Raw genomic sequence first — 23,483 nt, forward strand, 5'->3', positions numbered from 1 at the left:
AAGTCCAAGATCAAGCCTCTCATCCAACATGGTAGGTGTTGGCTGGGCTTGAGGGGTCTGTCCCAGGCCTCTCTCGCGTTCCACCCCACTCTACATCTTTCCACCTTGTCTTCCCTCCGTAGCTGTTTGATTCCAGATATCCTTCTTTCTTTTAGTGACAGCATGTTGCTCTGTTACTCAGGCTAACGTGTAGTGGCACAATCACAGCTCACTGTAGCCTCGACCTTCTGGGTTCAAGCCATCTTCCCACCTCAGCCTCCCAAGTTGCTGGGACTACACGCATGTGCCACCATGCCTAATTTTTTTTTTTTAGAGGCAGGGTTTCGCCATCTTGCCCAGGTTGGTCTTGAACTCCTGGGCTTAAGCAATCCTCCTTCCTCAGCCTCCCACAGTGCCAGGATTACAGGCATGAGCCACTGCACCCAGCCCAAATGTCCCCCCCTCCCTTTTTTTTTTAAAGACTCAGTCTCGTTCTTGTCTGCCAGGCTGGAGTACAATGACGTGATCTCGGCTTACTGCAACCTCCATCTCCTGGGTTCAAGTGATTTTCTTGCCTCTCAGTCTCCTGAGTAGCTGGGATTACAGGCGTGTGCCACACATTCAGCTACTTTTTGTATTTTTAATAGAGATGGGGTTTCACCATGTTGGCCAGGCTGGTCTTGAACTCCCGACCTCAGGTGATCTGCCCGCCTCAGCCTCTCAAAGTGCTGGGATTACAAGCATGAGACACTGCACCTAGAAGGTTCTTAAGAGAATTCCCATGGCCACAGAAGCTGGGTGTGTGAGTGCTTCTGTGTGTGTTCGCACGCCTGTGTGTGCGTGACGGTTTCTACCTTCTGCTCCTCTCTGGGGTGAAGGCAGACCATGACATGAAGAGAGTGGAGGAAAGCCGGGAGGGGCTGTCAGGTTTGATCTTTGCAGGTTTGTTTTTGACTCAACGCTGGCTCTGGAAATGGACTGACGTTGGGGTGGGTGTGGAATAGAGGCTGAGAGGAGAGGGAAGCTTTCAAAGCTGTAGCCATGGGAAATGTTTTTATTTTCTGCTTGAAAGAAAATGCCAAAGAAGGATAAAAAGGAAAGAAAAAGGGGGAGGGAGGGAGGTGATGAGAGAGACTGTGTGTGTGTGTGTGTGTGGGGGGGAGAAAACCAGGGTGCCGTTTTGTACGCTTGGCCATGCATGGTGGCTTACACCTATAATCCCAGCACTTTGAGAGGCTGAGGAGGGAGGACTGCTTGAAGCCAGGAGTTCAAGACCAGTCTGTGCAACATCATGAGACCCTGTCTCTATAAAACATTTAAAAAAAAAAAAGCTATTGAGTTTCAGACAAAATATTTCAGGGGCTAAAAGAAAAGAAAAGAAAAAAAAGCTGGCGTGGCGGCACATGTCTGCTATAATCCCAGCTACTTGGGAGGCTGAGGTGGGAGGATCGTTTGAGTCCGAGAGGTTGAGGCTGTAGCGAGCTGTGGTTGCACCACTGCAGTCTGGGCGACAGAGCGAGTCCCTATCTCAAAAAGATGAATAGGGGAGGCCAAGCTTGGTGGTTTGGGTCTGTAATCTCATAGCAAGACCCCGTCTCTCCAAAAAAAAAAAAAAAAAAAAAGGTGATCCCAAGGGAGAGGGAATATTGGATTCTTCAGGTTTGCCCAAACCTGAATCTGTGTTAGGTTCTGTGGAATCAGACAGGACCTCTGCTTTCCAAGGTGCCCCCTGTGACCTCACCCCTAGACCCTGCCCCGGGCCAAAACAGGGCCTACTGCTACCCTTCTGACCTTCACTGCCCTCCTCCTTCCCCATGCCAGGCCAGGGAAGGAAACAGCCCTTACCAAGTGGCAGAGAGGGCTGATGGTTAGCACAGTAATGGGTGGTGGGGCGTGTCATGGGAGTGCCCTTGCCTCTACCTTCTCTTAAGTGGGTCTCAGCCAGGCTGGGGGCTCCCAAGGGCACAGGGCCTCCACACTGGGGTCCCCAGCATGCTGTCTGGTTGAGTTCAGAGTGCCTGCTACTTCCCGGCTGCAAGGGCTTGTCGGTCTCCGTTCTCATCTGTTGAGTATGCCTGTACCCAAATCACAGGGTCGTCAAAGCCTGCCTGAAGCAGGGGCCAGAGCTCACCCCAAGGAACTCAGATGGAAAAAGAGGAAACTGGAAAGACTGTGCCTGGGAGCGGGGGTGGGGGTGGGGTGGGGGGGTGGGACAGCCTGGATTTGGGACCTGAGTCCTGTGTTAGGGAGGTGGGGCTGGGGGAGGTGGGTCGTGCAGAGGCGCCTCCGAGGGCCAGGCTGGCCGTGGAATCTGCTGCAGAACTGCGTGCACAGACCTGTCCAGGAGGGGTTCAGAGGCCTAAACAAAGCAGGGAGCTGGCAGGGAGGGCGTGGGGGAAGAAACCTCTAAGAGAAGGGACAGTCCCCTCCCGGGGCACCTACTCCCCACCTAGGTGTAGCGCCTCTCCCGAAACACGTGCTGCCAAGCCCTCCATCAGTCACCCTGGCACTGACATCCATAAATCCCATTAGTCACACCAGCACAAACACATCCAGTCTCATGCAGACAAAGACCCGGGGCCCCAAAGCGGCCGTGTCTGTCCCCAGTGGCTCTTTCCCCATGCCTAGAACTGTGCGGACACCGCAGGCGCTCTATGCAATTGTTGAGCCGACAGCAAGCAGCCCTCGTAATCATAAACGCCCCCTGACCGTGTACTACAGGCCTCCAGATGACCACAGTCGCCCCTTTTACCCATTCCAGCCTCTCCCATACCCTCTGGGTACACACCACTACGGCGGTAATCACCCACCAATGCCCTTGGCCATTCCCTCTTCCGCATCTCTCTGGAGACGGTAGGGCCCACACTACCCCCTCCTCCCCTAAGCCTGTCCTCGGATGGATCTGGCAGAAAAACCATCCCCCAAGGTCACCAGAGCTCTACAGCGGGCGCCCCCGAGAGCTGATTTATAGGCGGTTTATTTGGAGAAACGCTATCGCTCTTAGATTCCGGAGGGGGGGAAAACACGCTCGCGGTGGACTTTAACCTTGGGGCTGAAACCACAGCGCTTTGTTTTCGGAGGCGCTTCCTGGGGCGCCGCGGCGGGGCTGGGGCCTAGCCGGGGAAGCTCTGCCGGAATGTGGCCCAGCAGCCTCCACTCCCAGGTTGCACTCCCGCCTGCCCGGGCAAGAGCTCAGATTCCTCTGGGCCCGGCCGGAAGCCCTCCGTGCCTCTAAAAGTGCTTCTAGAAATTCTAGGAAGGAGGCGAGGCTCCTTGAGCGAGGGCGTCCTTGAAGCGAGGTTTCCAAACCCTCCAAACTCAAGCCCCCGGCATCTACCACCCGCCGTTCGCAGTCGTGTCACTGGCATGGTGAGGTTTTCGGGAGGCACCCAGGAAGGGCTGGATACTCCAGCTTCCGCGCACCTGAAGTCCGGAGCAGAACCCCGCTGCAAGTGGTTGGCTCTGAACGCGCACATGGCTTGCTTGGCTTGTGCAAGCCACCAGCGCGAAGGCCTGTTCCCGCCCCTCTGGCAGAGATAAACTAAGCATTATTATTGCAAATGCACTCTTTGGATCTGCTCCCCGTGACTGTTGCGGTGTCAAAACCGCCGCCTCCACCAGGCAGCAACAAGGGCGAGACCAATTCCCGCTTTCCCCTTGGTTGCGCCAAAGCGTGCAGCCAACAAGGGCTCTAAGCTGGGACCCCGGTTGAGAATGTCCTGGTGCATCCGCCAGCACAGAGGGTGGGTACCAGATGAGCCCCTGCCTCCACGCATGGTGCCCACAGTCACCGCCCCCTTGGTCCTCCTGTGCAGGGAAAAAAAAAAAAAAAAAAAAGGCTCATCATGCGCCCATAGAGGGCTCCGAGGAGGCGCGGGTTGAAGGCAGGGTCCGTGGAGAGGTGGCAAGCTGAATTCTGAGAAGCCGCTCTAACCCTGACCCTGGCGTTGCCCCTCTGTGGTGCAGATGGCACCGGAGTTGAGCTCGAGCAGAGAGCCGTGCGCCCATCCCAGTCCCACCGAGCCTTCCTAGGAGGAAATGCCGGGCCCTGTCGCCCCTACCCCAAGGCGGTGATCCTGTGAAGCTCGGGCCACCTCAGGGTCCAGCGCCCTCAGGGATGGATGGTGTTGGCACGGAGGGACGAGACCGTTCCCTCTCTTTGGCAAACGGAGCAGCTCCTGGCGTGGTTCCCTGCGCAGTCTCCGGGGTCCCCAGGTTGTGATGGGGTGAGCAGGGCGTGTGGCGTGGCCCAGGACGCCAGGCCGGCCCAGAGCACCCGCGCGTTGATCGGCGGGAAGGAGGGCCCGCCCCGAGATTTATGGCCGCAGTCGGGCCCCCTGCGCACCGAGCGCGTCTCGGTCCTCTCCCAGCCAAACACTGGAGTGGAGGACCCGACCCCGGCTGGAGGAAGAGGCCAGGGCCGGAGGCGGGGCCGAGAGAAGCTGGAATCCATCCGGGCTGGGCCTGGCGCATCAGTCCCAATTCTGCCCGCCTTGCGCCCTCGTCTCGGTGAGGTGTGGGGCGCTGGCGCCGCATCCCTGGTCTTCCAGGCAGGTCCGGGCAGCTCCCGGCGGGGTTGGCCTGACCTCGACTTGGTGCTGTACTGCAGCTGGGCCTGTCGCACGCAGCGAGGGGACAGCGAACGTGGCTTTCCTGGGCATAGCCTCTCCAGATTTTAGCCGCGCCCGCCAGACACGGGACCTGCGGAAACCAGCGCTTAAGATACCCGGCCACACACGGCCTCTGAGAGGGCTGCAGAAGCCAGCGATCCCTCGGGGTCCCCTTCACCGAGTTGCTAGCAGACTGGGGGCTTCGGTCACCACCTGGAAAAGGGGTTGGGGCAACCGGCGGAGTGACTCGGGTGCCGCGCCAAGGAAAGGATACTAGATTTTTCCCCTCTCTGGGGGGGATAAGGGGAGAACGGGTCTCAGCGGCAAGCAACACCAGGATTCGGGAAGAACCGGGTTCAACGCTGAATTGAGAGACGCTGTGTAATCGCGGGACTCGCACTAGCCTGGTGCAGGAGACCGAGCCTGCGCCAACTAAAGCGCAACAGGGGAGACGGCCGGGCTCAAGGTTGGCCTGTCCTTTGGTTTTAAAACAAAGAGGGAGAATTTTGTCAGGTGGGACGCGTCCAGGGAGCGGGCGGCCTCGGAACACAGGAAAGGCCTCCACTCCAGTTACCCAGGCTGGCTGCGGAGAAGCGCGCTGGGCCGGGCCTCGGCTAGACTGGGCAGATTCTCCTGCAACTGCGGTTTGGGGTTACAAGGAAGAACCCCCCACCCCCAGCCGATTTTCCACCCACTCAGTGTAACACACACACACACACACACACACACACACACACACACACAGCTTTTGGCCACCTATTCCGCTGGATAAACAAAAGTATGAGGGGTGGGGTGGGGGAGGGGATGGAATGGGGGTGGGGCACGGAAGATGGCGGCTGGCCCTGGTTGCCTTTGGCCTGTGCCCTATGGCCATGGCGCCTAGGCCTGGTTTTTACATTTCAATGTTGCCCGCCATACTGGGGAGGGCGTTTTCCTGGACCCCGCAGCCTGGTTAGGGATGTCCCAGAGGCTCCTTTCCATGAATGGGGGAGGCTGGACTGTACCCACTACTTCGCTTGGGATCGGTCCTCCGCCCCAAGATGGCTCCCAGTCGCTGTTTACTCAGCGGCTGCGGGGACACCAGGACGCGGGGCTGGGGAGCGGGCGAAGATCAGGGCGCATACAGATTGGCTCGGGCAGGCGGCCTCTCTGCGTGGCCCGTCCGCGGCCCCGTGCACGCGGCAGCCCTGGAGAATCAGCAGGGGCAGGATGCGTCCCGGGCGTCCCGCCCGGCGGCCAGGAACTGGGAGCCACCGTCACCACCGCGTCTCCAGGCCCCGCACCCCGGCTGGGCTCCGGTGGCTGCAGGGCCGCCCAATTGTGGAGAGGGGCGGTGGGTATGGGGGGAGGGGGCCTCCTTGGCCCTGAACCATGGCCCTAATGAAATACCGGCTGGGTCTGTCACGCCGCCGAGGCGCACACTTGAAAAATGCAAACGCCATTGGCAAATCCAGGGCAAACAGGCAGAATTTTTATTAGCAACTAAATGATTTATGGTACACATACCCCGCCGTCACAATTACGGCGTCTTGGAGCATCCAAGGGGTGAAAACATTAAACATTTATAAAAATAGGCCTTTGTTTTTTTCTACCCCGCAAGCCTTTTGTTTTCCCTAACCCAACTCTCTCAAGATATATATTTTTTTCCTTTAGCAATATTAAAACATCCGCCAAATCCAGAGCGGGGTAATGGGGTGGGGAATTAGGGTCTGGGCTGGGGATCTTGGTGGGTAAAGAAGGTGGGGAGAAAGCGATGGGGCCTTGGGCGTGGGAGAGCTTACTAGGAACACACAAGACCTCTGCATAAGACTCAAGGGCGCTCGGCACCCCCCACACATGGCCCCCTTCCCCCGCCTGGGCTTCCAGCAGCCCCGCACAGCTCGACTGCGTTTATTCGATTCCTGCAGTCCCCTCCTCCCCTAAGGCACACAGACACAATACCTCCTTTCTCTAACCCCCCTCTCCTCTCCGTCTTTGCTCCTGGCCGTCCCGGGGATGCACCGGGCGCCTCCCGCCGCCCCGAATGCCGAGGCCGCCACTGAGACCTGCACGCCCAGCTCCAAACGCAGACACCGTGGCTCGTTCCCCTCAGCTCCGGCTATTTTCGTTCCTTTCTTTCCTTCTCACTCCTCCCTCCTCCCCCAGCGAAGCTCCAGCTTCCAAAAGAGGGCAGCCTAGAAACCAACGCAGGAAGCTCCAGGAAGGGCAACTTGAAACTGCCCTCAAGAGGCTGAACTTTTTTCCTCAAATTTATCCTGGAATTAAATTAGACACCCCCAGTTCGTTCTCGAAGCCTCCCCCACTTTTTTTTTTTCTAAAAGTGGAGAAAAGAAAATAGAACGAATGGGCACTAACTCGCTCATTCCCGCCCCCCCCAGAAAAGTTGCCTTAAAAATTGATTTGAAAAAAAGCAGAACGGGCAATTCGAAAACGCTGAGTCCGCAGCGCGGGGCGAAAGAGCGGGCTTCTCTTGTTTTAATTAAAATCTTATCACCGCAGTCGCTCTCCGAGGTAGGAGCGGAAGGACTTCTGCCCCTCCAAGCTTCCTTTCCAGGGTAGGTAATGCCTAGCTGGGTTCCGGGGCCTGCACAGGGCTGCGGAGAGAGGGTGCGGGGGGCCCCCCAAGACTTTCTTGCTGGCGTGGTCCGCACTCCCTGCGCCCCGGGTCAGGTAGGTCGGCCGCGGGCAGCTCACGGCAACATAACCCAGAAAGGATTTTGCTGAAAGCGCAAAATAAAAGTACAAAGTCTGGGGGATTGGGGTTCCCCTCCCCCTACGGCCGCCGTGGCCAGGCAAGCACTTTTTGGGCTTGGCGGCTGCTTCCTCTGAGCTCAACAGATTTTTTTCTTCCCGGTCTCGCCCTCCCTGGAGGGGGCGCGGCGGATGGAAGGCGAGAGAGGCCCCCAGCCAAGAGGTTTTTAATATTACACTTTAATAGGTTTCAGAAGGCTCCGTGGAGAAATGGTAATAGGCTGAAATGTCAGAATCGAGAGGGATTCAGTTCGCGCTCAGCCGATCTAATCCTTTTTTCTGCTCTGATTTTTTGTTGGTGGGGGGAGAGGGGGGCACCCACGTAAAGAGGGGCTTTGGGGAGGGGCGCGCGGTGCGAAGCGCGGCAGCCCCGGCCTGGACCGAGCGGGGGGCGCACCCCGGTCCGCGTTTCTATAGGAACCCCTTTTAGAAGATTAGAGACTCACCCGCTACCCGCCGCCGCGGCCTCTCCAAAATATTAATCAGTAACCATTTGACACTGCGTTTCAGGGAGGGACCCGCAGGCCAGTGCTAGGAAAACGGCCTTCTCGCCTGCCCATCCCACCCGACCGCCCTGCTGGGGGAGAGGGAATGAATCGCTGCTTTGTATTAAAAGGAAGGAAAAAAACAAGGGAAAAAACAACCCTTGTCTGTTATAGCGTCTCCGCCGCGCGTACTAGAAGCGCACCCCAGGGGAGGCGGGGGCCGGGGGCCCGGGGCCCAGGGCCGGGGTGCAGTCCGCCGGGCCCCTAGGCCCTCCCCGGCTCGCTTGGCTTGTCACCTTCTCCTGCGAGCAGGAAGCTGACAGGCAGCCCATTAAACCGCGCCTTGCAAAGCCCTGGATTGCGGCGACAACCATCTTCCTCTATTTTGATCACTCAGTCCAGACGCTGGGGGAGGGGGAGGAGGAAAAGGGAGGAGAAGGAGAAAGGGGGGGTCAGCGCTGGTGGATGGGGAGGGCTGCCTAGAAACGGCCCGGAAAAATTCTCACCACCAGTTTTGATCATTCAGCCCCGCCGAGGGGAGCCTGAAAACTGCTGGAGCCCCTAGGTCCGTAATTGGTTTTATAGGAATGGCTGTGGGCCAAGGTGTTTACATGAGCGTGATTGGCGGCGCACGCGGCCAATGCGCCGCGGCCAGGGGCCGGGCTGGGGGGGGGGCGGACGCCCGGGAACAATGCGTGTTTCTTTTTGCCGGAGAGTGCTCCCCTCCCCCAACTCCCTCCAACCCCCCCGCTCCGCTGCCTTTTTTTTTTTTTTTTTTTTTTTTTTTTTTTTTTAGATCCAGCGAGAGGAACTTGAAAGGGGGGTTGTGTAATGTACCTTTTCCAATCCCGGGCTGTATATGGAGATTTGGGATTCTTTAAACCGGCGCTACCTGGATTTTATTAAAAAGCGGGGAGCTCGGCGGGAGGAAAGCTGGCTTTTCCGGGGGCTGCGGGAGCCCGGCCGCGGGAGGGCGGAGGAGTAGGCGCGCCGAGCGCTCGGCCCGGGGAGCGGTTTTCTACCAAAAAAAGGAAAGGCGGGCAAAAAGTGTGAGGCGGCTGCGGGTGGCGGAGGGGAGCGGCGGCCGCGGGATGGCGGGCAGCACGGGCGCCTAGCCCCGCCGGTAGCCGGGGCCGCCACCGGAGTCGCTGTCGCCGGAGCCCGAAGCCGGGAACCCAGCCGCGCCAGGTACGCCGCCGGTCAGCCTGCCGGCCCCCGGCCGGGCGCGATGGTCTCCAAACTTCTCCAGCTCGCCCCCCAACCACGCCTGCCCCTCGGGGTGCGCGGGGGAGATCTCCGCTACTGTCCAGCTCCCGATTACAAAATCGGGGACCAGGGTCGGCTGGGAGGGGGCGCCCCGGGAGGGGTGGGGGCGGGCTACTGCGCCCGGGGCGCCCACACGAGCCCCTAGCCCCACTCCGTATCGCCGGGCCCCGCCGAGGGGCGGCGGTTCCTCTCTCGGTTCCCAGTAGGCGGCGGGGGAGCCCGGGACGCCGAGACGTTTTCGATTATAGGCTGTTTTTAATTAAAAGCCGGAATTCAGCCATTTTAACTGCATTTAAGAGGGGGAGAAAAGTAGGGAGAACGCAGCGGATCCCGCAGATGGCCGAGGCAGCTTTGCCAGAGCGAGGGTGTTCCAGGGGGCTTCAACCCGACTTCCCCAAACTGGGGCGCCTGGGCATGCCGCGAGGCGCTGGCTTTTAAAGAAAGCTACCCAAAGAATTTCTTATTAAAAAAAAAATCACGGAAAGCTCATCGCCTCCTTAAGACATGTATCCTCGGATGTGGCGATCTTAGATTTTCCAAAGTAAACGCGGATCTGGTAACCAGAACCTGATGGGAGAGAGCGAGGGAGGGAGGGAGAGGGTGTAAGCAAAACCGGGTTAAAATAGGCACCCTTAGCAAAGTTGGGGAGGGAGGCTGGAGAGGAAGGCCGGCGGGTTTGGCCAGGGTTTTGCAGCCGAGGGGGTCTGCTGCTCGGGGGGCTTGGGTGTGGAGTGCGTGGCGCGGAATGCAGGGCGCCGAACGGACCTGGAGCCGATGGCTTTGGCTCGATTGGCCGCTCTAAGAGCGCCCGGGCCTCCCGGAATCAGGAATGTGAGCTGCTGCAGGCAGACAGAGATAGAGGGAAGGAAGGGTGGGCTCCGAGACCCCCTCCCATCCCCAGGAGAATCGGCAAACGACAAATCTTTTAAACAAACAGCTTTAAACTGGAACTACAGGGGGATTTACCCAACGGTGGGGGAGGCGCCCCTTGGCCGGCCCGCGCGGCAAAGGTTTTCTTTGTAGGTTATTTTGGGGGGGGTGTAAGGGGGAAGCTAGAGTAGGAATGAGACCCTTGATCCCTTTCCTTACCCTCTTGACATCCCCCAAATCCCCCACGCCAGGCCATGTCCTCGGCCTGCAGGATCTCAGGCCAGGGCGTTGGAAAATGAAACCAAAGCTTGTTTTGTAGGATTCTTTCCAGTCCTCAGGCGAAAATGCCACGTCTCTGGTCCTCGGACTCGGGCTCTGGGACTCAGTGTCGGGGGGGGGGGGGGGGAAGGGAGGACCACTTGCCTTTTTAAAAATAATAAGCCCGCTTTGGACCCTCCCTCCTCCCACCCCCAGAAAAACACCATTTCGTCGGCGGTTCAAGGCGAGCTCAGGAAAAACCAAACTCGGAAAAGGGAGGCGAGGTCTCCAAAAGGTTAAATATTAAACTTTGTGGATTAGATAGTGCCAGAGTGTTTAGGGAGACACTTCGGATCACTCGTGGAAAGGCTTCGGGGTTTTAAACCCCGGAGCCTTTGAGGCCCAGAAATAGAATACACTTAAGAGGTTTGTATTTACGCTGTCCGGGCGCAGCCGAGGAGCCCTTCCCGGTTTCGGGAGGACCCAGCAGCCGCTGACCAGAGTCCGGGCTGGGACGCAGCACGCCACCGCCGCGGGTCACTTTTCCGATCCAGGTCCTGGGAGCCTGAAGCCGCCCGGGGAAGGAGCATGGATTTTTACTTTTCACTGAAAAGGGGCTACTCCCGATTTCATTTCTAGCCATTCGGTCTGCAGTCCCCGATCCAAAAGGTCTAGGCGACTTTCTGAAACTTGTTACTTTATTATTTTTTTCTTTTCTTTCTCCGCTTCTGTTTCTTCCGCGGCCCATCTACTCCCCGCCAAGACGCCGTGTGTGCCGCCTTGCACAGCTCTGCGTGGCCATCCGGAGGGGCCCTACCGCCAGCCGCCTGTGCGCCCCGGGCCGCCGGCCCGCTGGCCCGCTACCGAGCGCAAGCCCCGCTGGCCGCCGCCATGCACGCTGCGGAGCCCCCGCCACCCGAGGACTCTGGGACTACGCCAAGGCCGAACTTTTAGGTCCCACTGAGCAAGGCCTGCGGGCTGAGTGGGGGTCTGGCCGCGGCACTCCCGCGGAGGATGGATGGCCGAGACTTCGGGCCCCAGCGGTCCGTGCACGGTCCCCCGCCGCCTCTGCTCTCCGGCCTGGCCATGGACAGCCACCGCGTGGGCGCGGCCACTGCCGGACGATTGCCTGCCTCGGGCTTGCCCGGCCCGCTGCCGCCCGGGAAGTACATGGCCGGCCTGAACCTCCATCCGCACCCGGGTAAGTGTCCCGCGCGGTGCCCGCCCCCTTCCTGTCTTCCCGGGGAGATCCATTCGGCGGGGTCCTTCTGAGCACTTGCGGCCGGGGCTCAGCGCTTCTCTTTCGGCTGGCCCCGGGGTCCCGGGCGGACTCAACGCCCAGAGCGGGGTAACTCCTGGCTCTGGAGCCAAGGCCAATCCGGCGGCGGAGAGGGGTGCGCGGCTCGGCTGCGTTTTCCCTGGAGCGCCTGGCCTTCGTGAGCCGAAAGCGGGTGCCGTAACTGGAGCCACTAGGGGTGATTCCAATTCCCGGGGGTGCCAGTGGCACGAGCCTGGGTTGGAGTTTTAAAAATTTGGACGAGAAAAGAACAAACCGGTCCCCACACCCTGTGAGACAGCCGCTCTCAGAGATCGAACCTTTTTTTGGCAAATGCTCCTGTTGGCGCTCTTGGGCCCTCGGTTCTGTTCTCAGCTCTACCACCCGTGCCGAACCGGGTCCCTGGCAGCTCCCGGGTGGCGGGGGATGCGGGAGGACGGTGACCCTAACCCTGGGATCCTTGTTTCGGGGCGGGCGGGATGCCCCTTTCTTCGCTGAGAGAACGGCAGCCTTGGGAACCTGTACCCCGGTAGGAGGGCGGCTACCTCCACCCTCGGGGACCCCTTGTTCTCCGGCGGGAAAGAGGGTGCAGAGGCGCGGCGTGGACGCCGAAACGGGGCCACTGTGGTCCCGAACCCAGGGGAAGGGAGAGAGTGGGTCGGGCCAGGCCCGGGTGGTGGAGGGGAAACCCTGGGTCTCACATGAAGTCGTGCTAGGAGGTGGGGGAGAAGGCCCTGTGGCGTCCGCCATTTCCCGAGAGGGGCTGCCTGGGCGCGGTGGGGACGTTTCCCGGGCGGGAGACTCTTGCTCTGGTCTGTCCACGGCCGCTGCAGCCGGGCGGGGCGGGTAGGAGACTCGGGGACCTTCAGACCTGCCCAGCAGCCGCCCCAGGACACCCGGTCCCTCCTCCTCAGGCTGCCTCTAGCTTTTGTGCTTGGCGCCCCAAGTTTCAACTTAAGAAAAATCCATCTTCTCTTCTCCCAATTGCAATTTCGGATTTTGCGAATTCAGAGGAGCCCGGCCTTCCACCCCCCCCCCCCCCCCGCCCCTTCTCCTTGAGGGTCTTGCAGGAGACACCCCTGGCCCGGAGCTGCTGCCTCGGCCTTGCCCCGCCCGCTTGGCGGAGCTCGCGGATTTTGTCTCTCTTTGATTTTTCTCCTGGAACTTTTCAGGAACTGGAGTCCTGGGGGCTCCAAGGGACAAAGGGCCTTTGTGAGGCACCACGCGGGGGAGGGGCACGCCCCGGGGCCTGGAGCTTGGAGATCCCCGCCGGCCGCGGGCTGGGGCGACAGAACGAGGCCTTGGCCCCGGAACCTGCTTGTGTTCCTCCGGAGCTGGGGGCTCATTCCGCCCAGGCTCTGCGACCAGGGCAAGGGTTTGTTCCCGAGTGGCGCGTTGTGGAGAGGAAGGGGCGCGGGGGACCCCCGAGGAAGAAGTTGGAGGCGGCTCTGGGTTACAGAGGCTGTCCGAGCTGTCCCCTTTTGCGCTCCTCACAAGTCCACCGCGATGTGTGTGTGCGCGCACGTGTGTCGGGGTCATTTGGTCCAGCCCAGGGTGGTGGCGGGCCCCCCAAGCCTGGGAATCGGAGCCTGGGTCTCCCTGTCTGGCTGGGCCTGTGCTTTTGCGAGGCTAGGAAGGGGCGTCGTGCACTTCCTGCCTGGGATCTGGCTCCGGCCTGGCAAGGCAAAGTGCCCTAATGCGAACCGGTGAAAACAGCCACTACTCATGCAAGCCTGCACCGTGCCAGGGCCGCGCCTAATCTGACGCAGCAGTCAGACGGCCTATTGCCCATTTGCTGGATGGGGAGTCTGAGGTGGGGGGAAGGCCAAGCCCCCAGCCTCGGAAGCCTAGCGGGAGGTAGCCTTGGAGCCCGGCCTTTCTGCACCTCCTGTGCTCGCTCAGAGCTGTTTTGACTTCTGCAAGCCGAGGTTGGGGAGGACAGCAGGAGGGCTGCTGCCGCCCCCTGAGCCCCGCGCTCACCCGGGAGGGAAAGCTCGGGGTGGTGCTGCTTTTGGCTGCTCTCCTCCCGCACTTCAAGTGGCCGCTCGGGAGACCTCGGACCCCAGGCCAACGCCCAGAGCCAAGCCTGTGCTAATCCCATTAGCCAAGAGGTGGGAGTTGCTCTCATTCACTCTGCTTGGGGCTGGGCTGGATTACACATTCCTCAGCCCAGCACACCCTCCCCCTCGAAGGTTTTCTTTGTGAGGTGCAGGTGTTAAATTTTCACTTCTTGCGCACCTCCCTCTCTTCCTTGGCTGTCGCCACCTTAGGTCTTGCTAGCGTTATCAGTCCCATCTTTATTTATTTTTGTACCGGGAAGTCCTGAGAGGTTGAGCCACTTGCTTGGGGTCACACAGCTAGGGAGAGGCACACTACTATTGGGCTCTTTAGAGGTGAATGAGCGCTGCCAGGACTTGTAAAGCTCCTCCTCGGCCGAGGGAGGTTCCCTGGAGAGAGCTCAGAGCTGGAGGGGCCCTCGGAGAAAGATCCTCGGGAGGAATCCCATCCAAGCTAGTATCGACAGCCATCTGCTGAGGAGGATCTCCTGGAATAGCTCGTTTCTACCTTACTGGTCAAGACGGAGGGATTTGGCCTCTACCTTTTTGGATTTGGCTTCTTCCTCTGCAGAAGAGGAGGTGAACTCAAGAATGAATGGGGTTAGGGAATCAGGAAAGGGTGGTTTTTAAGTTTCCTAATAATTTGAGTCTTGCTACATTGTGGACAAAATAGTCACAGCCTGATCCGGGAAATGGACATGTAACTGACAAGCACCTGGGGCTTGGCTCTATGCTCTGGGGTTGGGAGGCCTGGACTCAGTTGTCCTCACAGGCTGCAATTAAAGAGCTATTAGTAGGATTTTGTACTTGGATTCTCCTTGCCCCCACACCCTAGGCTGGCCCTGGGAGGGTACATGAATAGAGGGTAGGACCCAGGGATCTGGGTGGGGAGGCCCTGCACTCTGGCCTGGCCAGCGGTCAACAGGGTGCCGTAGGCCTTCTCCAGGGTCTGATCAGCTCCATCTCTGGAATCCAGTTTGTCAGCATACTGGGATTGATTTAGAAAGATTTATCAGTGAGGACCGCTGGCAGAGTGATAGAGAGATAAGGACGGTTTAACAAGGGACTTCCTTCTCTGGTCAGAGGTGACAAGGGAGGTCCTGGGAGAGTTCTGGAATCTGGAAGGGCCTCTGATGGGTAGAAGGGCTGTCTCCCCTGGTTCTTCAGCTCCTAACCCCAGCACTTTCCTTCTTTCCTCACTTGCTCATTTACTCAGCAAATAATTTCCAAGAGCTTCCTGCGTGCCAGGCACTGCTCTTGTCCCAGGAATGCGGTGAACCCAGCAAACAGAAATCTCTGCTCTCATTGGAGCTCACGTTCTTCTGGGGAGTCAGGGACAGTGAACACACAAATCTGAGAAGGAAATTATTTATATATATTTTTTGAGATAGGTTCTCACTCTGTCACCCAAGATGAAGTGCAGTGGTATGATCTCGGCTCACTGCAACCTCTGCCTCCCAGGCTCAGTCCATCCTCCCACCTCAGCCTCCCAAGTAGCTAGGACTATAGGTATGTGCCACCATGCCCTGCCAACTTTTTGTATTTTTAGTAGAGATGGAGTCTTGCTATGTTGCCCAGGTTTGTCTTGAACGCCTGGGCTCAAGAGATCCTCCTGCCTTAGCCTCCTGATAGCTGGGACACAGTGTCGCAGTCTCAGCTCATTGCAGCCTCTGCCTCCTGGGTTCAAACAATTCCTCCGCCTCAGCTTCCCAAGTAGCTGGGATTACAAGTGTACGCTGCCACACCCAGCTAATTTTTATATTTTTAGTAGTGATGGGGTTTTACCATGTTGGCCAGGCTGGCCTCGAACTCCTTGCCTCAAGTGATCCACCTGCCTCGGCCTTCCAAAGTGCTGGGATTACAGGTGTAAGCCACCATCTCTGACCTAATTTTAAAATTTTCTATAGAGACAGGGTCTTGCTATGTTCAGCTGGTTTCGAACTCCTGGGCTCAAGAGAGCCCTTCCTGCCTCCGCTTCCCGAGTAGCTGGGACTACAGTCCAGTGCCACTGTGCTTGGCTAAGCAAATGATTTTTTAATTTTTACTTTTTGAGATGGAGTCTTGCTCTGTTGCTCAGGCTGGAGTGCAGTGGAATGATTTTGGCTCATTGTAACCTCTGCCTCCTGGGTTCAAGCGATTCTCCTGCCTCAGCCTCCCTGAATAGCTGAGATTACAGGCGCCCACCACTATGCCCAGCTAATTTTTGTATTTTTAGTAGAGACGGGGTTTTGCCATGTTCAGGCTGGTCTTGAACTCCTGACCTCAGGTGATCTGCCCACTTCGGCCTCCCCAAATTCTAGATTACAGGTGTGAGCCACCACGCCCAGCCAGCAAATGATTTTAAAAAGTAACCTAGGTGGGCGGATCACCTGAGGTTAGGAGTTCAACACCAGCCTGGCCAATAGTGGTGAATCCCTGTCTCTACTAAAAATAAAAAAAAAATTCGTTGGGCATGGTTGTGGGTGCTTGTAGTCCCAGCTACTCGGGGAGGCTGAGGCAGGTGAATTACTTGAACCCAGGAGGCAGAGGTTACAGTGAGCCAAGATCATACCACCGCACTCCAGCCTGGGTGACAAAGGAGATTCTGTCTCACAAAAACAAAAACAAAAAAAACTAGACCAGAAAACAAAATGTTAAAGGTCTGGTCTGCTCTAAGAGGTGAGGGGCTGTATCAGCACAGCCCACCCCCACCTGACTGATTTGGAGGGGTGACTTTTCTCCTGCATGCAAAGGGCAGAAAAGTGTGGTGAAGGTGGACAGAACACAGAAACCAGAGCGCCTGGTGTGTCTGAGCTGGCAGAATGGCTGGAGCTCGTGGGAGGGGATGTGGGGGAGGCGGGATCCTTCAGGTCTCTGAAGGCCTGTCATGAGGGCTTGGAATTTTAAACTGAGGAATGAGGAGGCTGTGGAGGGTTTTAAGTGGAAGGAGTAATTGAAATTGAGGGACATTAGACAGAACTGGTCTGGACTCTTAAAAAAATGTCAATGGTATGCAAGGCAGAGGAAGGCTGAGAACTGTTGCTGATTAAAAGAGACTGAAAAAATGCTACCGCTAAAGGCAACGTATGGCTCTCAGTTGGACCTTGGGATCGGGGAAGAAACTGCTCCAAAGAACATCATCCGGGCAATCGACAAAACTGGGATGTGGACTGTAGATGAGCTGATAATGTCAGATCACTGTTAGGTTTTATGAAGTGGATAACTGTGTGGTTCTGTAAGAGAATGTCCTTGTTCTTACAAAATAAGAATACTGAATGTTGAGGGACGAAAGGACATACAGTCTACAACTTGTCCTCGGAATGGAAAAAATATCTGTAATTTATATATAGAGAGATAGATTTTAGGAAAAAAATGTCTGTAATTTACAGATAGATAGATATAGGTACATGGGAGACGATGATACATCAAGTATTACATCAGAAAAGACAATGAGGCCGGGTGAGGGGCTCAAGCCTGTAGAGGCCAAGGTGGGTGGATCACCTAAGGTCAGGAATTTGAGACTAGCCAGGCCAACATGGCGAAACCCTGTCTCTACTAAAAATACAAAAATTAGCTGAGTGTGGCAGTGGGTGCCTGTCATCCCAGCTACTTGGGAGGCAGAGGCAGGAGAATTGCTTGAACCCAGGAGGTGGAGGTTGCAGTGAGCTGAGATCATGCCATTACACTCCAGCCTGGGAGACAGAATGAGACTCCATCTCAAAAAAAAAAAAAAAAAAAAAAAAAATGCGTGAGAGAGCAGTTCACAGTTGTTGGATCTGGTGAAGGTCATAGGGCAATTCATTGTACTATTTCAAACTTTTCTCTGAATTGGAAATGAGAGGTTGGGCATGGTGGCTCATGCCTGTAATTCCCACACTTTGGGGGGGTCTAGGTGGGTGGACTGCTTGAGGCCAGGATATTAGGGAGAGCAGCTTGGGCAACATAGTAAGACCTTGTCTTTACAAAATACCTAAAAAATTAGGCATGGTGGCAAATGCCTGTAAGTCCCAGCTGCTTGGGAGTCTGAGACAGGAGAATTGCTTGAGCCCCAGAGATCGAGGCTGCCGTGAGTTACGATTGTACCACTGCACTCCAGCCTGGGCAGCAGAGTGAGACCCTGTCTCAAAACAACAAGAAAAATGAGGCTGGATTGGTAGAGACAGTTTGGTAGACGAGGAGAGAAGCAGGAGAGCTGCTTGCGGAGGGGTAGGGAGGGGTAGATTTGAGGAGAGGCTGGGGACTGGGCATTCTTGTTTTGGATATGGCCGGTGGGGCTGCTCTTGGCTCCCCAGTATGAACCAGTCTGTGGACTGACCCAACTCCTCCCACCCTGTCCTATACCTAGCCTTGCTTTCCAGCCAGACCCTCGCCCAGCCCAGCTTTTTAGGGAACTGGCTGGAGCTGTTCTCAGGACAGGTCTTGAGCCAGGCCAGGGCCTGCTGGGAGCCCTGGTCAGTGGCTAGTCAGTGCCAGGGTCCTTAAACACATCTGCTACCCGTCTGCAGAGAGCCTGCAGGTGACTTGGGAGGAAGTCAAGGCCACTAGATGGGAGCTACTTAAGCTCCTTGTCACCTCTCCCAGGCCACCAATGCACTCACCATTGCATGTAAGGTTTCTTCAGGAGATAAGGAAAGTATGGGACCCTCAGCCTGGGGGGATCCCTGGCTTCCCACATCCACACCAACCATTGGACATGTTTCTGAGCCCTTTGGGGGTCAGTGGAGGCCCCTTGTCATCCCTAGATAGAAAATGGCTCCATCTAGAGGCAGGACGGTCTCCAAGCTGAGGTGTGGATGTTGCTCCTCTAGTTACAGGGCATATGAGGACTTTCTAAACCTCAGCTTTCTCATCTATAAAATGGGTTCGTTAGAGCAAACGAATTCATTTGGTGGTTGTGAGGTTTGTTTTTGTTATTTTGTTAACTTTTTTTTATTTTGAGAAGTGTCTTGCTCTGTCATCCAGGCTGGAGTGCAGTGGCTGCTATCTCGACTCACTGCATCCTCCACCTCCCGGGGTTTGAGTGATTCTCCTGCCTCAGCCTCCCAAGTATCTGGTGGCACCTGGCTAAGTTTTGTATTTTTAGTAGAGGTGGGGTTTCACCATATTGATCAGGGTGGTCTTGAACTGCTGACCTCAGGTGATCCACCTACCTCAACCCCCCAAAGTGCTGGGATTACAGGCGTGAGCCACCATACCTGGTCGCAAATTTATTTATTTTTTGGAGTTACTGTCTTTTTTAAAAAAAATTTGGAATTTCTTAGAATATCTGGTTTCTAGTTTCTCTCTTTTTTTTTTTTTTTTTTTTTTTTTTTGGTTAAGAGACAGTCTCTTTCTGTTGCCCAGGCTGTAGTGCAATGGCATTCGTATGGCTCACTGCAGCCTCAACCTCCTGGACTCAAATGAGCCTCCCACTTCAGTGGCTCCTGACTGGCTAGGACTATAGGCGCATGCCAGCACACCTGGCTAACTTACATTTTTTGTAGAGATGAGGGTCTCTCACTATGTTGCCCAAGCTGGTCTTGAACTCCTGGGCTCAAGTAATCCTCTTGCCTGGGCTTCTCTAAGTCCTGGGATTATAGGTGTGAGTTACCATGCCCAGCCAGCCTTCTGGTCTCTCGATACATTTTTTTCATTTGTCATATCTATTGGATGAGCTGCTTTGTTTTCTTGGAGATTTCCTTTCTGGAATTTTCCGTCTTCCTTCTGGAGTCTGGTTGGCCCAGTTCTTGCGTGTGCTGTAAAGCCATTGCTCTTCAGACTCCCTTTGCCTCTCTCCTGTATGTCTTGATTCCTTTGCCTTCCAGTTTCCTGTTTTACTCCCTCCTTTCTGAAAGCGCATCCTGCCGTAGCTTTCTTCGAAAGGGTATGTTTCTGAGGCCTAGTATACCTGAAAAATGCTTTTGTTCTGCCTTCACACTTGAGTGCCATTTGGGAAATACTTTCCCTCTAAGTTTTTTTTTTTTTTAGACAGAGTCTTGCTCTGTCGCCCAGGCTGGAGTGCAATGGCGTGATCTTTGCTCACTGCAACCTCTGCCTCCCTCGTTCAGGTGATTCTCCTGCCTTAGCCTGCTGAGTAGCTGGGACTACAGGTGTGAGCTACAATGCCCAGCCTTCCCTCTAGGATTTTGAAAGAATTGCCACATCACCTTCCACATTCCACTGTTACTTTTGAATGGCATTTCAAAATGATGCCATTTTGATTTCTGATCTTTGTGTGTGAACCTTTTTTTTACCCCCTTCCTTTTTTTTTGAGATGGAGTATCACTCTGTAGCCCAAACTGGAGTGCAGTGGCGTGATCTCGGCTCACTGCAATTTCTCCCTCCTGGGTTCAAGCAATTTTCCTTCCTCAGTCTCCCAAGTAGCAAGTAGCTGGGATTACAGGTGTGTGCCACCACACCCAGCTAACTGTACTTTTTTTTTAGTAGAGACGGGGTTTTACCATGTTGGCCAGGCTGGTCTCGAGCTCCTGACCTCAGGTGATCCATCTACCTCAGTCTCCCAAAGTGCTGGGATTACAGGTGTGAGCCACCATGCCTAGCTTTCTTTTCTTTTTTCTTTTTTTTTTTTTTTGAGAGAGTCTCACTCTGTCGTCCAGACTGGATTGCAATGGCAAGATCTCAGCTCACTGCAACCTCCACTTCCCAGGTTCAAGGGATTCTCCTGCCTCAGCCTCCTGAGTAGCTGGATTTACAGGTGCCCACCATCATGCCCGGCTAATTTTAGTAATCTTTGCATTTTTAGTAGAATGAGGTTTCACCATGTTGGCCAGGCTGGTGTTGAACTCCAGACCTCAGGTGATCCGCCTGTCTCGGCCTCCCAAAGTGCTGGATGACAAGTGAGAGCCCCCGTGCCCGGCCTCCCCTTCCTTTTCTAAGTGGTTAACATCTTTCAGAACTACGTACTAGTTCAGAACAGGGACCCTGAAGTTCATAAATAGGCTTCACCACTGACTAGTTACCTGGCCTGGGGCATGTGGCCTGACCATCTTTACCACAGTGCTCTTTTGTAAAATGGATAATAGTACCTACGCTTTACAGTCCTATGGGGACTAAGCTGGTTTATGTACATAATTACCTGGAGCATTACCTGCCATAAAGTAAGCCTCATGGTTATTGTTGTTCTTTTTTTTTTGGGCAATGGAGGCTCACTCTGTTGCCCAGGCTGGAGTGCAGTAGTGGGATCTTGGCTCACTGTAACCTCTGCCTCCTGGGTTCGAATGATTCTCCTGCCTCAGCCTCCCAAGTAGCTGGAACTATAGGCTTGTGCCACCACGCCTGACTAACGTTTGTATTTTTAGTAGAGATGGGGTTTCACCATGTTGGCCAGGCTGGTCTCGAACTTCTGGCCTCAGATGATCCGCCTGCCTCAGCCTCCCAGAGTGCTGGGATTACAGACGTGAGCCACTGCTCCTGGCCACAGTTGTTACTCTTCCTCACTGTTCTCACATTTCATGTTGATGTGCTTTCTTGTGGGGTCTTTTTGCATTTACTGTGCTGGGTGCTGCATAGACCACAGCAGTCTGGAAACCCAAATCCTTCAGTCTGAATTTTTTTGTAGTAGTTTTATTGTTTAATTTCCTTCCCAGTGTTTTTGCTGTTCTCTCTAGTGTTTCTATTCGTTAGATCCCCTGGGTTTCCTGGGCTGATCAGCGAATTTTCGTTTTCTTTTTTTGAGACAGAGTCTTGCTCTGTTGCCCAGGGTGGAGGTCAGTGGCATGGTCTTGATTCATTGAAACCTCTGCCTTTGGGTTCAAGTGATTCTCATGCTTCAGCCTCCTGAGTAGCTGGGATTACAAGCGTGTGCCACCATGCCTGGCTAATTTTTGTATTTTTAGTAGGGATGGGGTTTTCCCAGGCTGGTCTCAAACTCCTGGCCTCAAGTGATCTGCCTGCTTTAGCCTCCCAAAAACCTGGGATTACAGGTGTGAGCCACTGTGCCTGGCAAGAGATTTTCTTAATGGTATTTTCTAATCTTTCAATTTATTTATTTATTTTTGGGACGGAGTTTCGCTCTTGTTACCCAGGCTGGAGTGCAGTGGCGCGATCTCGGCTCACCGCAACCTCTGCCTCCTGGGTTCAAGCAATTCTCCTGCCTCAGCCTCCTGAGTAGCTGGGACTACAGGCGCGCACCACCATGCCCAGCTAATTTTTGTATTTTTAGTAGAGACGGTGTTTCACCATGTTGACCAGGATGGTCTCGATCTCTTGACCTTGTGATCCACCCGCCTCGGCCTCCCGAAGTGCTGGGATTATAGGCTTGAGCCACCGTGCCCAGCCTAATTTTTTTTTTTTTTTTTTTTGAGAAAGGGTCTCCCTTTGTTACCCAGGCTGGACTGCAGTGGTGCACTCACTGCTCACTGCAACCTCGAACTCAAACAGTTGGGGCTCAAATGATCCTCCTGTGCCTCCTGGGACTACAGGTGTGCACCACCACACCTGGCTAGTTTTTTTCTTTTCTTTTTTGAGACAGTGTCTTGTTCTGTCGCCAGGAGCCAGCCTGGAGTGCAGTGGTGCAATCTTGGCTCACTGCAACCTCCACCTCCCAGGTTCAAGCAATTCTCCTGCCTCAGCCTCCCGAATGCACCACCTGGGACTACAGGCGTGCACCACCATGCCTAGCTAATTTTTGTATTTTTTTTTTTGTAAAGATGGGGTTTCACCATGTTGGCCAGGATGGTCTCCATCTCTTGACCTCGTGATCTGCCCGCCTCGGCCTCCCCAAGTGCTGGGATTACAGGCGTGAGCCACCGTGTCCGGCCCACCTGGCTAGTTTTTGTAGAATTTAATTTTTAAATTTGAGGTACTATATTTTTATATCCCAAGAGCTCTTATAACCTAGTGCTTTTCTTTAATAGTATTCTGTTCCTGTTTCATGGATACATGAATTCTCATTACTAGGATATTAATTATATTCCCTGGTGTTTTCTTTTTTTTAATGCATTGTTTTTGTTTCCTCCTAGTTTTTTTTCTCTTTCACCTTGTAATCTTCCCTCGGGCATCTGTGTATGATTATTCTCAGGTGCCTCTTTAAGAAAAAGCAGATGGGATTCAGGTGTAAGGGTGGGGCTTGTTGGCCATTGAGGAACTTCTTGAATGTCCTATGTAAAAAGATCTTTCCTTGTTGACCTTGTAAATGTCACAGGCAAGAATTCACTGGTTTCTTGGCTGTTGACGTTGAAGCCAGGCTGTTCCTGGCCCAAGAGCTGAGTGTGCATGCTAAGGTTGACGATACCTGTTTTTCTTTTGGTCCACACCCTATCCCTAACAACGCATACCCTCAATGGTTCCATCTTTTCCTAGTTAACAGAGGGATCAGTGCTTCTGTGGTGAAACCATCTCTCTTGTCCTCAGCTCCTCTGTGAACCCTGGCTTTGAAGGTACCCAGGGTCCCTGGGTTCAGTCTTTGGAATAGCTAGTTTCTTGATTGTCTCCTTCAAGCTTAAGTGTGCCTTTTCCCTGCTCTCCACCGTGGAAAGCCACACGCTTCTTGTCTTTGTGCTTTCTTGCTTCCAAATGGTTTTTTTTTTGAGACGGAGTCTCACTCTGCTACTCAGGCTGGAGTGCGGTGGCATGATCTTGGCTCACTGCAGTCTCTGCCTCAACCTCCTGAGTAGCCAGACTACAGGCACATGCCGCCACACCCGGGTACTTTTTGTATTTTTAGTAGAGATGGGGGTTTCATCATGTTGGCCAGGCTGGTCTCGAATTCCTGGCCTCAGGTGATCCTCCTGCCATGGCCTCCCATGTGCTGGGATTACAGGCGTGAGCCATGCACCCGGCTATGGGCATGTTTCCTTGCCACTTCTCTTCCTGTTTTGCTTTGGTTCCTTTTTAGACCGTATGACTGTCGTTTTTGTGGGAAAGGATTTGTAAAGATCACACACTGTACTGCCTTGCGTGCACTCATACGCCTTTTGCTAGTTTGCCTGGGAGACCTTCCTCTGTCTCTGCT

The 23,483-nt window shown here is 55.1% G+C and overlaps 2 protein-coding genes and 1 long non-coding RNA gene across 9 annotated transcripts in view; 2 read left to right on the forward strand and 1 right to left on the reverse strand.

Moving 5' to 3' along the window:
- Window positions 1-3,859: 3,859 nt before the first annotated feature.
- Window positions 3,860-5,098, forward strand: LINC02983 (long intergenic non-protein coding RNA 2983). The gene is given in 6 exon segments (XM_054248907.2): window positions 3,860-4,598; window positions 4,600-4,710; window positions 4,713-4,774; window positions 4,776-4,840; window positions 4,843-4,863; window positions 4,866-5,098. Coding segments are annotated over 6 exon segments (852 nt in total). The 5' UTR covers window positions 3,860-4,100; the 3' UTR covers window positions 4,961-5,098.
- A 1,908-nt stretch (window positions 5,099-7,006) lies between these two features.
- The window catches only part of TNRC18 (trinucleotide repeat containing 18), a 112,433-nt gene continuing 95,956 nt past the window's right edge, over window positions 7,007-23,483 (forward strand). For 3 of the 7 annotated variants that reach the window (XM_035291986.3, XM_035291989.3, XM_035291988.3), the window contains exons 1-2: window positions 8,620-9,013; window positions 10,983-11,420. In XM_035291986.3, the coding sequence (XP_035147877.3) occupies window positions 11,234-11,420 (187 nt within the window). In that variant the 5' untranslated portion in view covers window positions 8,620-9,013; window positions 10,983-11,233. Of the gene's footprint in view, window positions 7,145-8,619; window positions 9,014-10,982; window positions 11,421-23,483 lie in introns of those variants that run through there. The other 4 variants (XM_054248864.2, XM_078358107.1, XM_054248872.2 and 1 more) reach the window with 3 other exon arrangements.
- Window positions 9,327-10,310, reverse strand: LOC144580589 (uncharacterized). Its single transcript, XR_013530503.1, has 2 exons — window positions 10,181-10,310; window positions 9,327-9,658 (listed from the first exon to the last, which is right to left on the reverse strand). It is a non-coding gene; the product is annotated as an uncharacterized LOC144580589 (long non-coding RNA).

This window comes from Callithrix jacchus, chromosome 2 (genome assembly GCF_049354715.1).
Source record: "Callithrix jacchus isolate 240 chromosome 2, calJac240_pri, whole genome shotgun sequence".
Taxonomy (NCBI): Eukaryota; Metazoa; Chordata; class Mammalia; order Primates; family Cebidae; genus Callithrix; species Callithrix jacchus.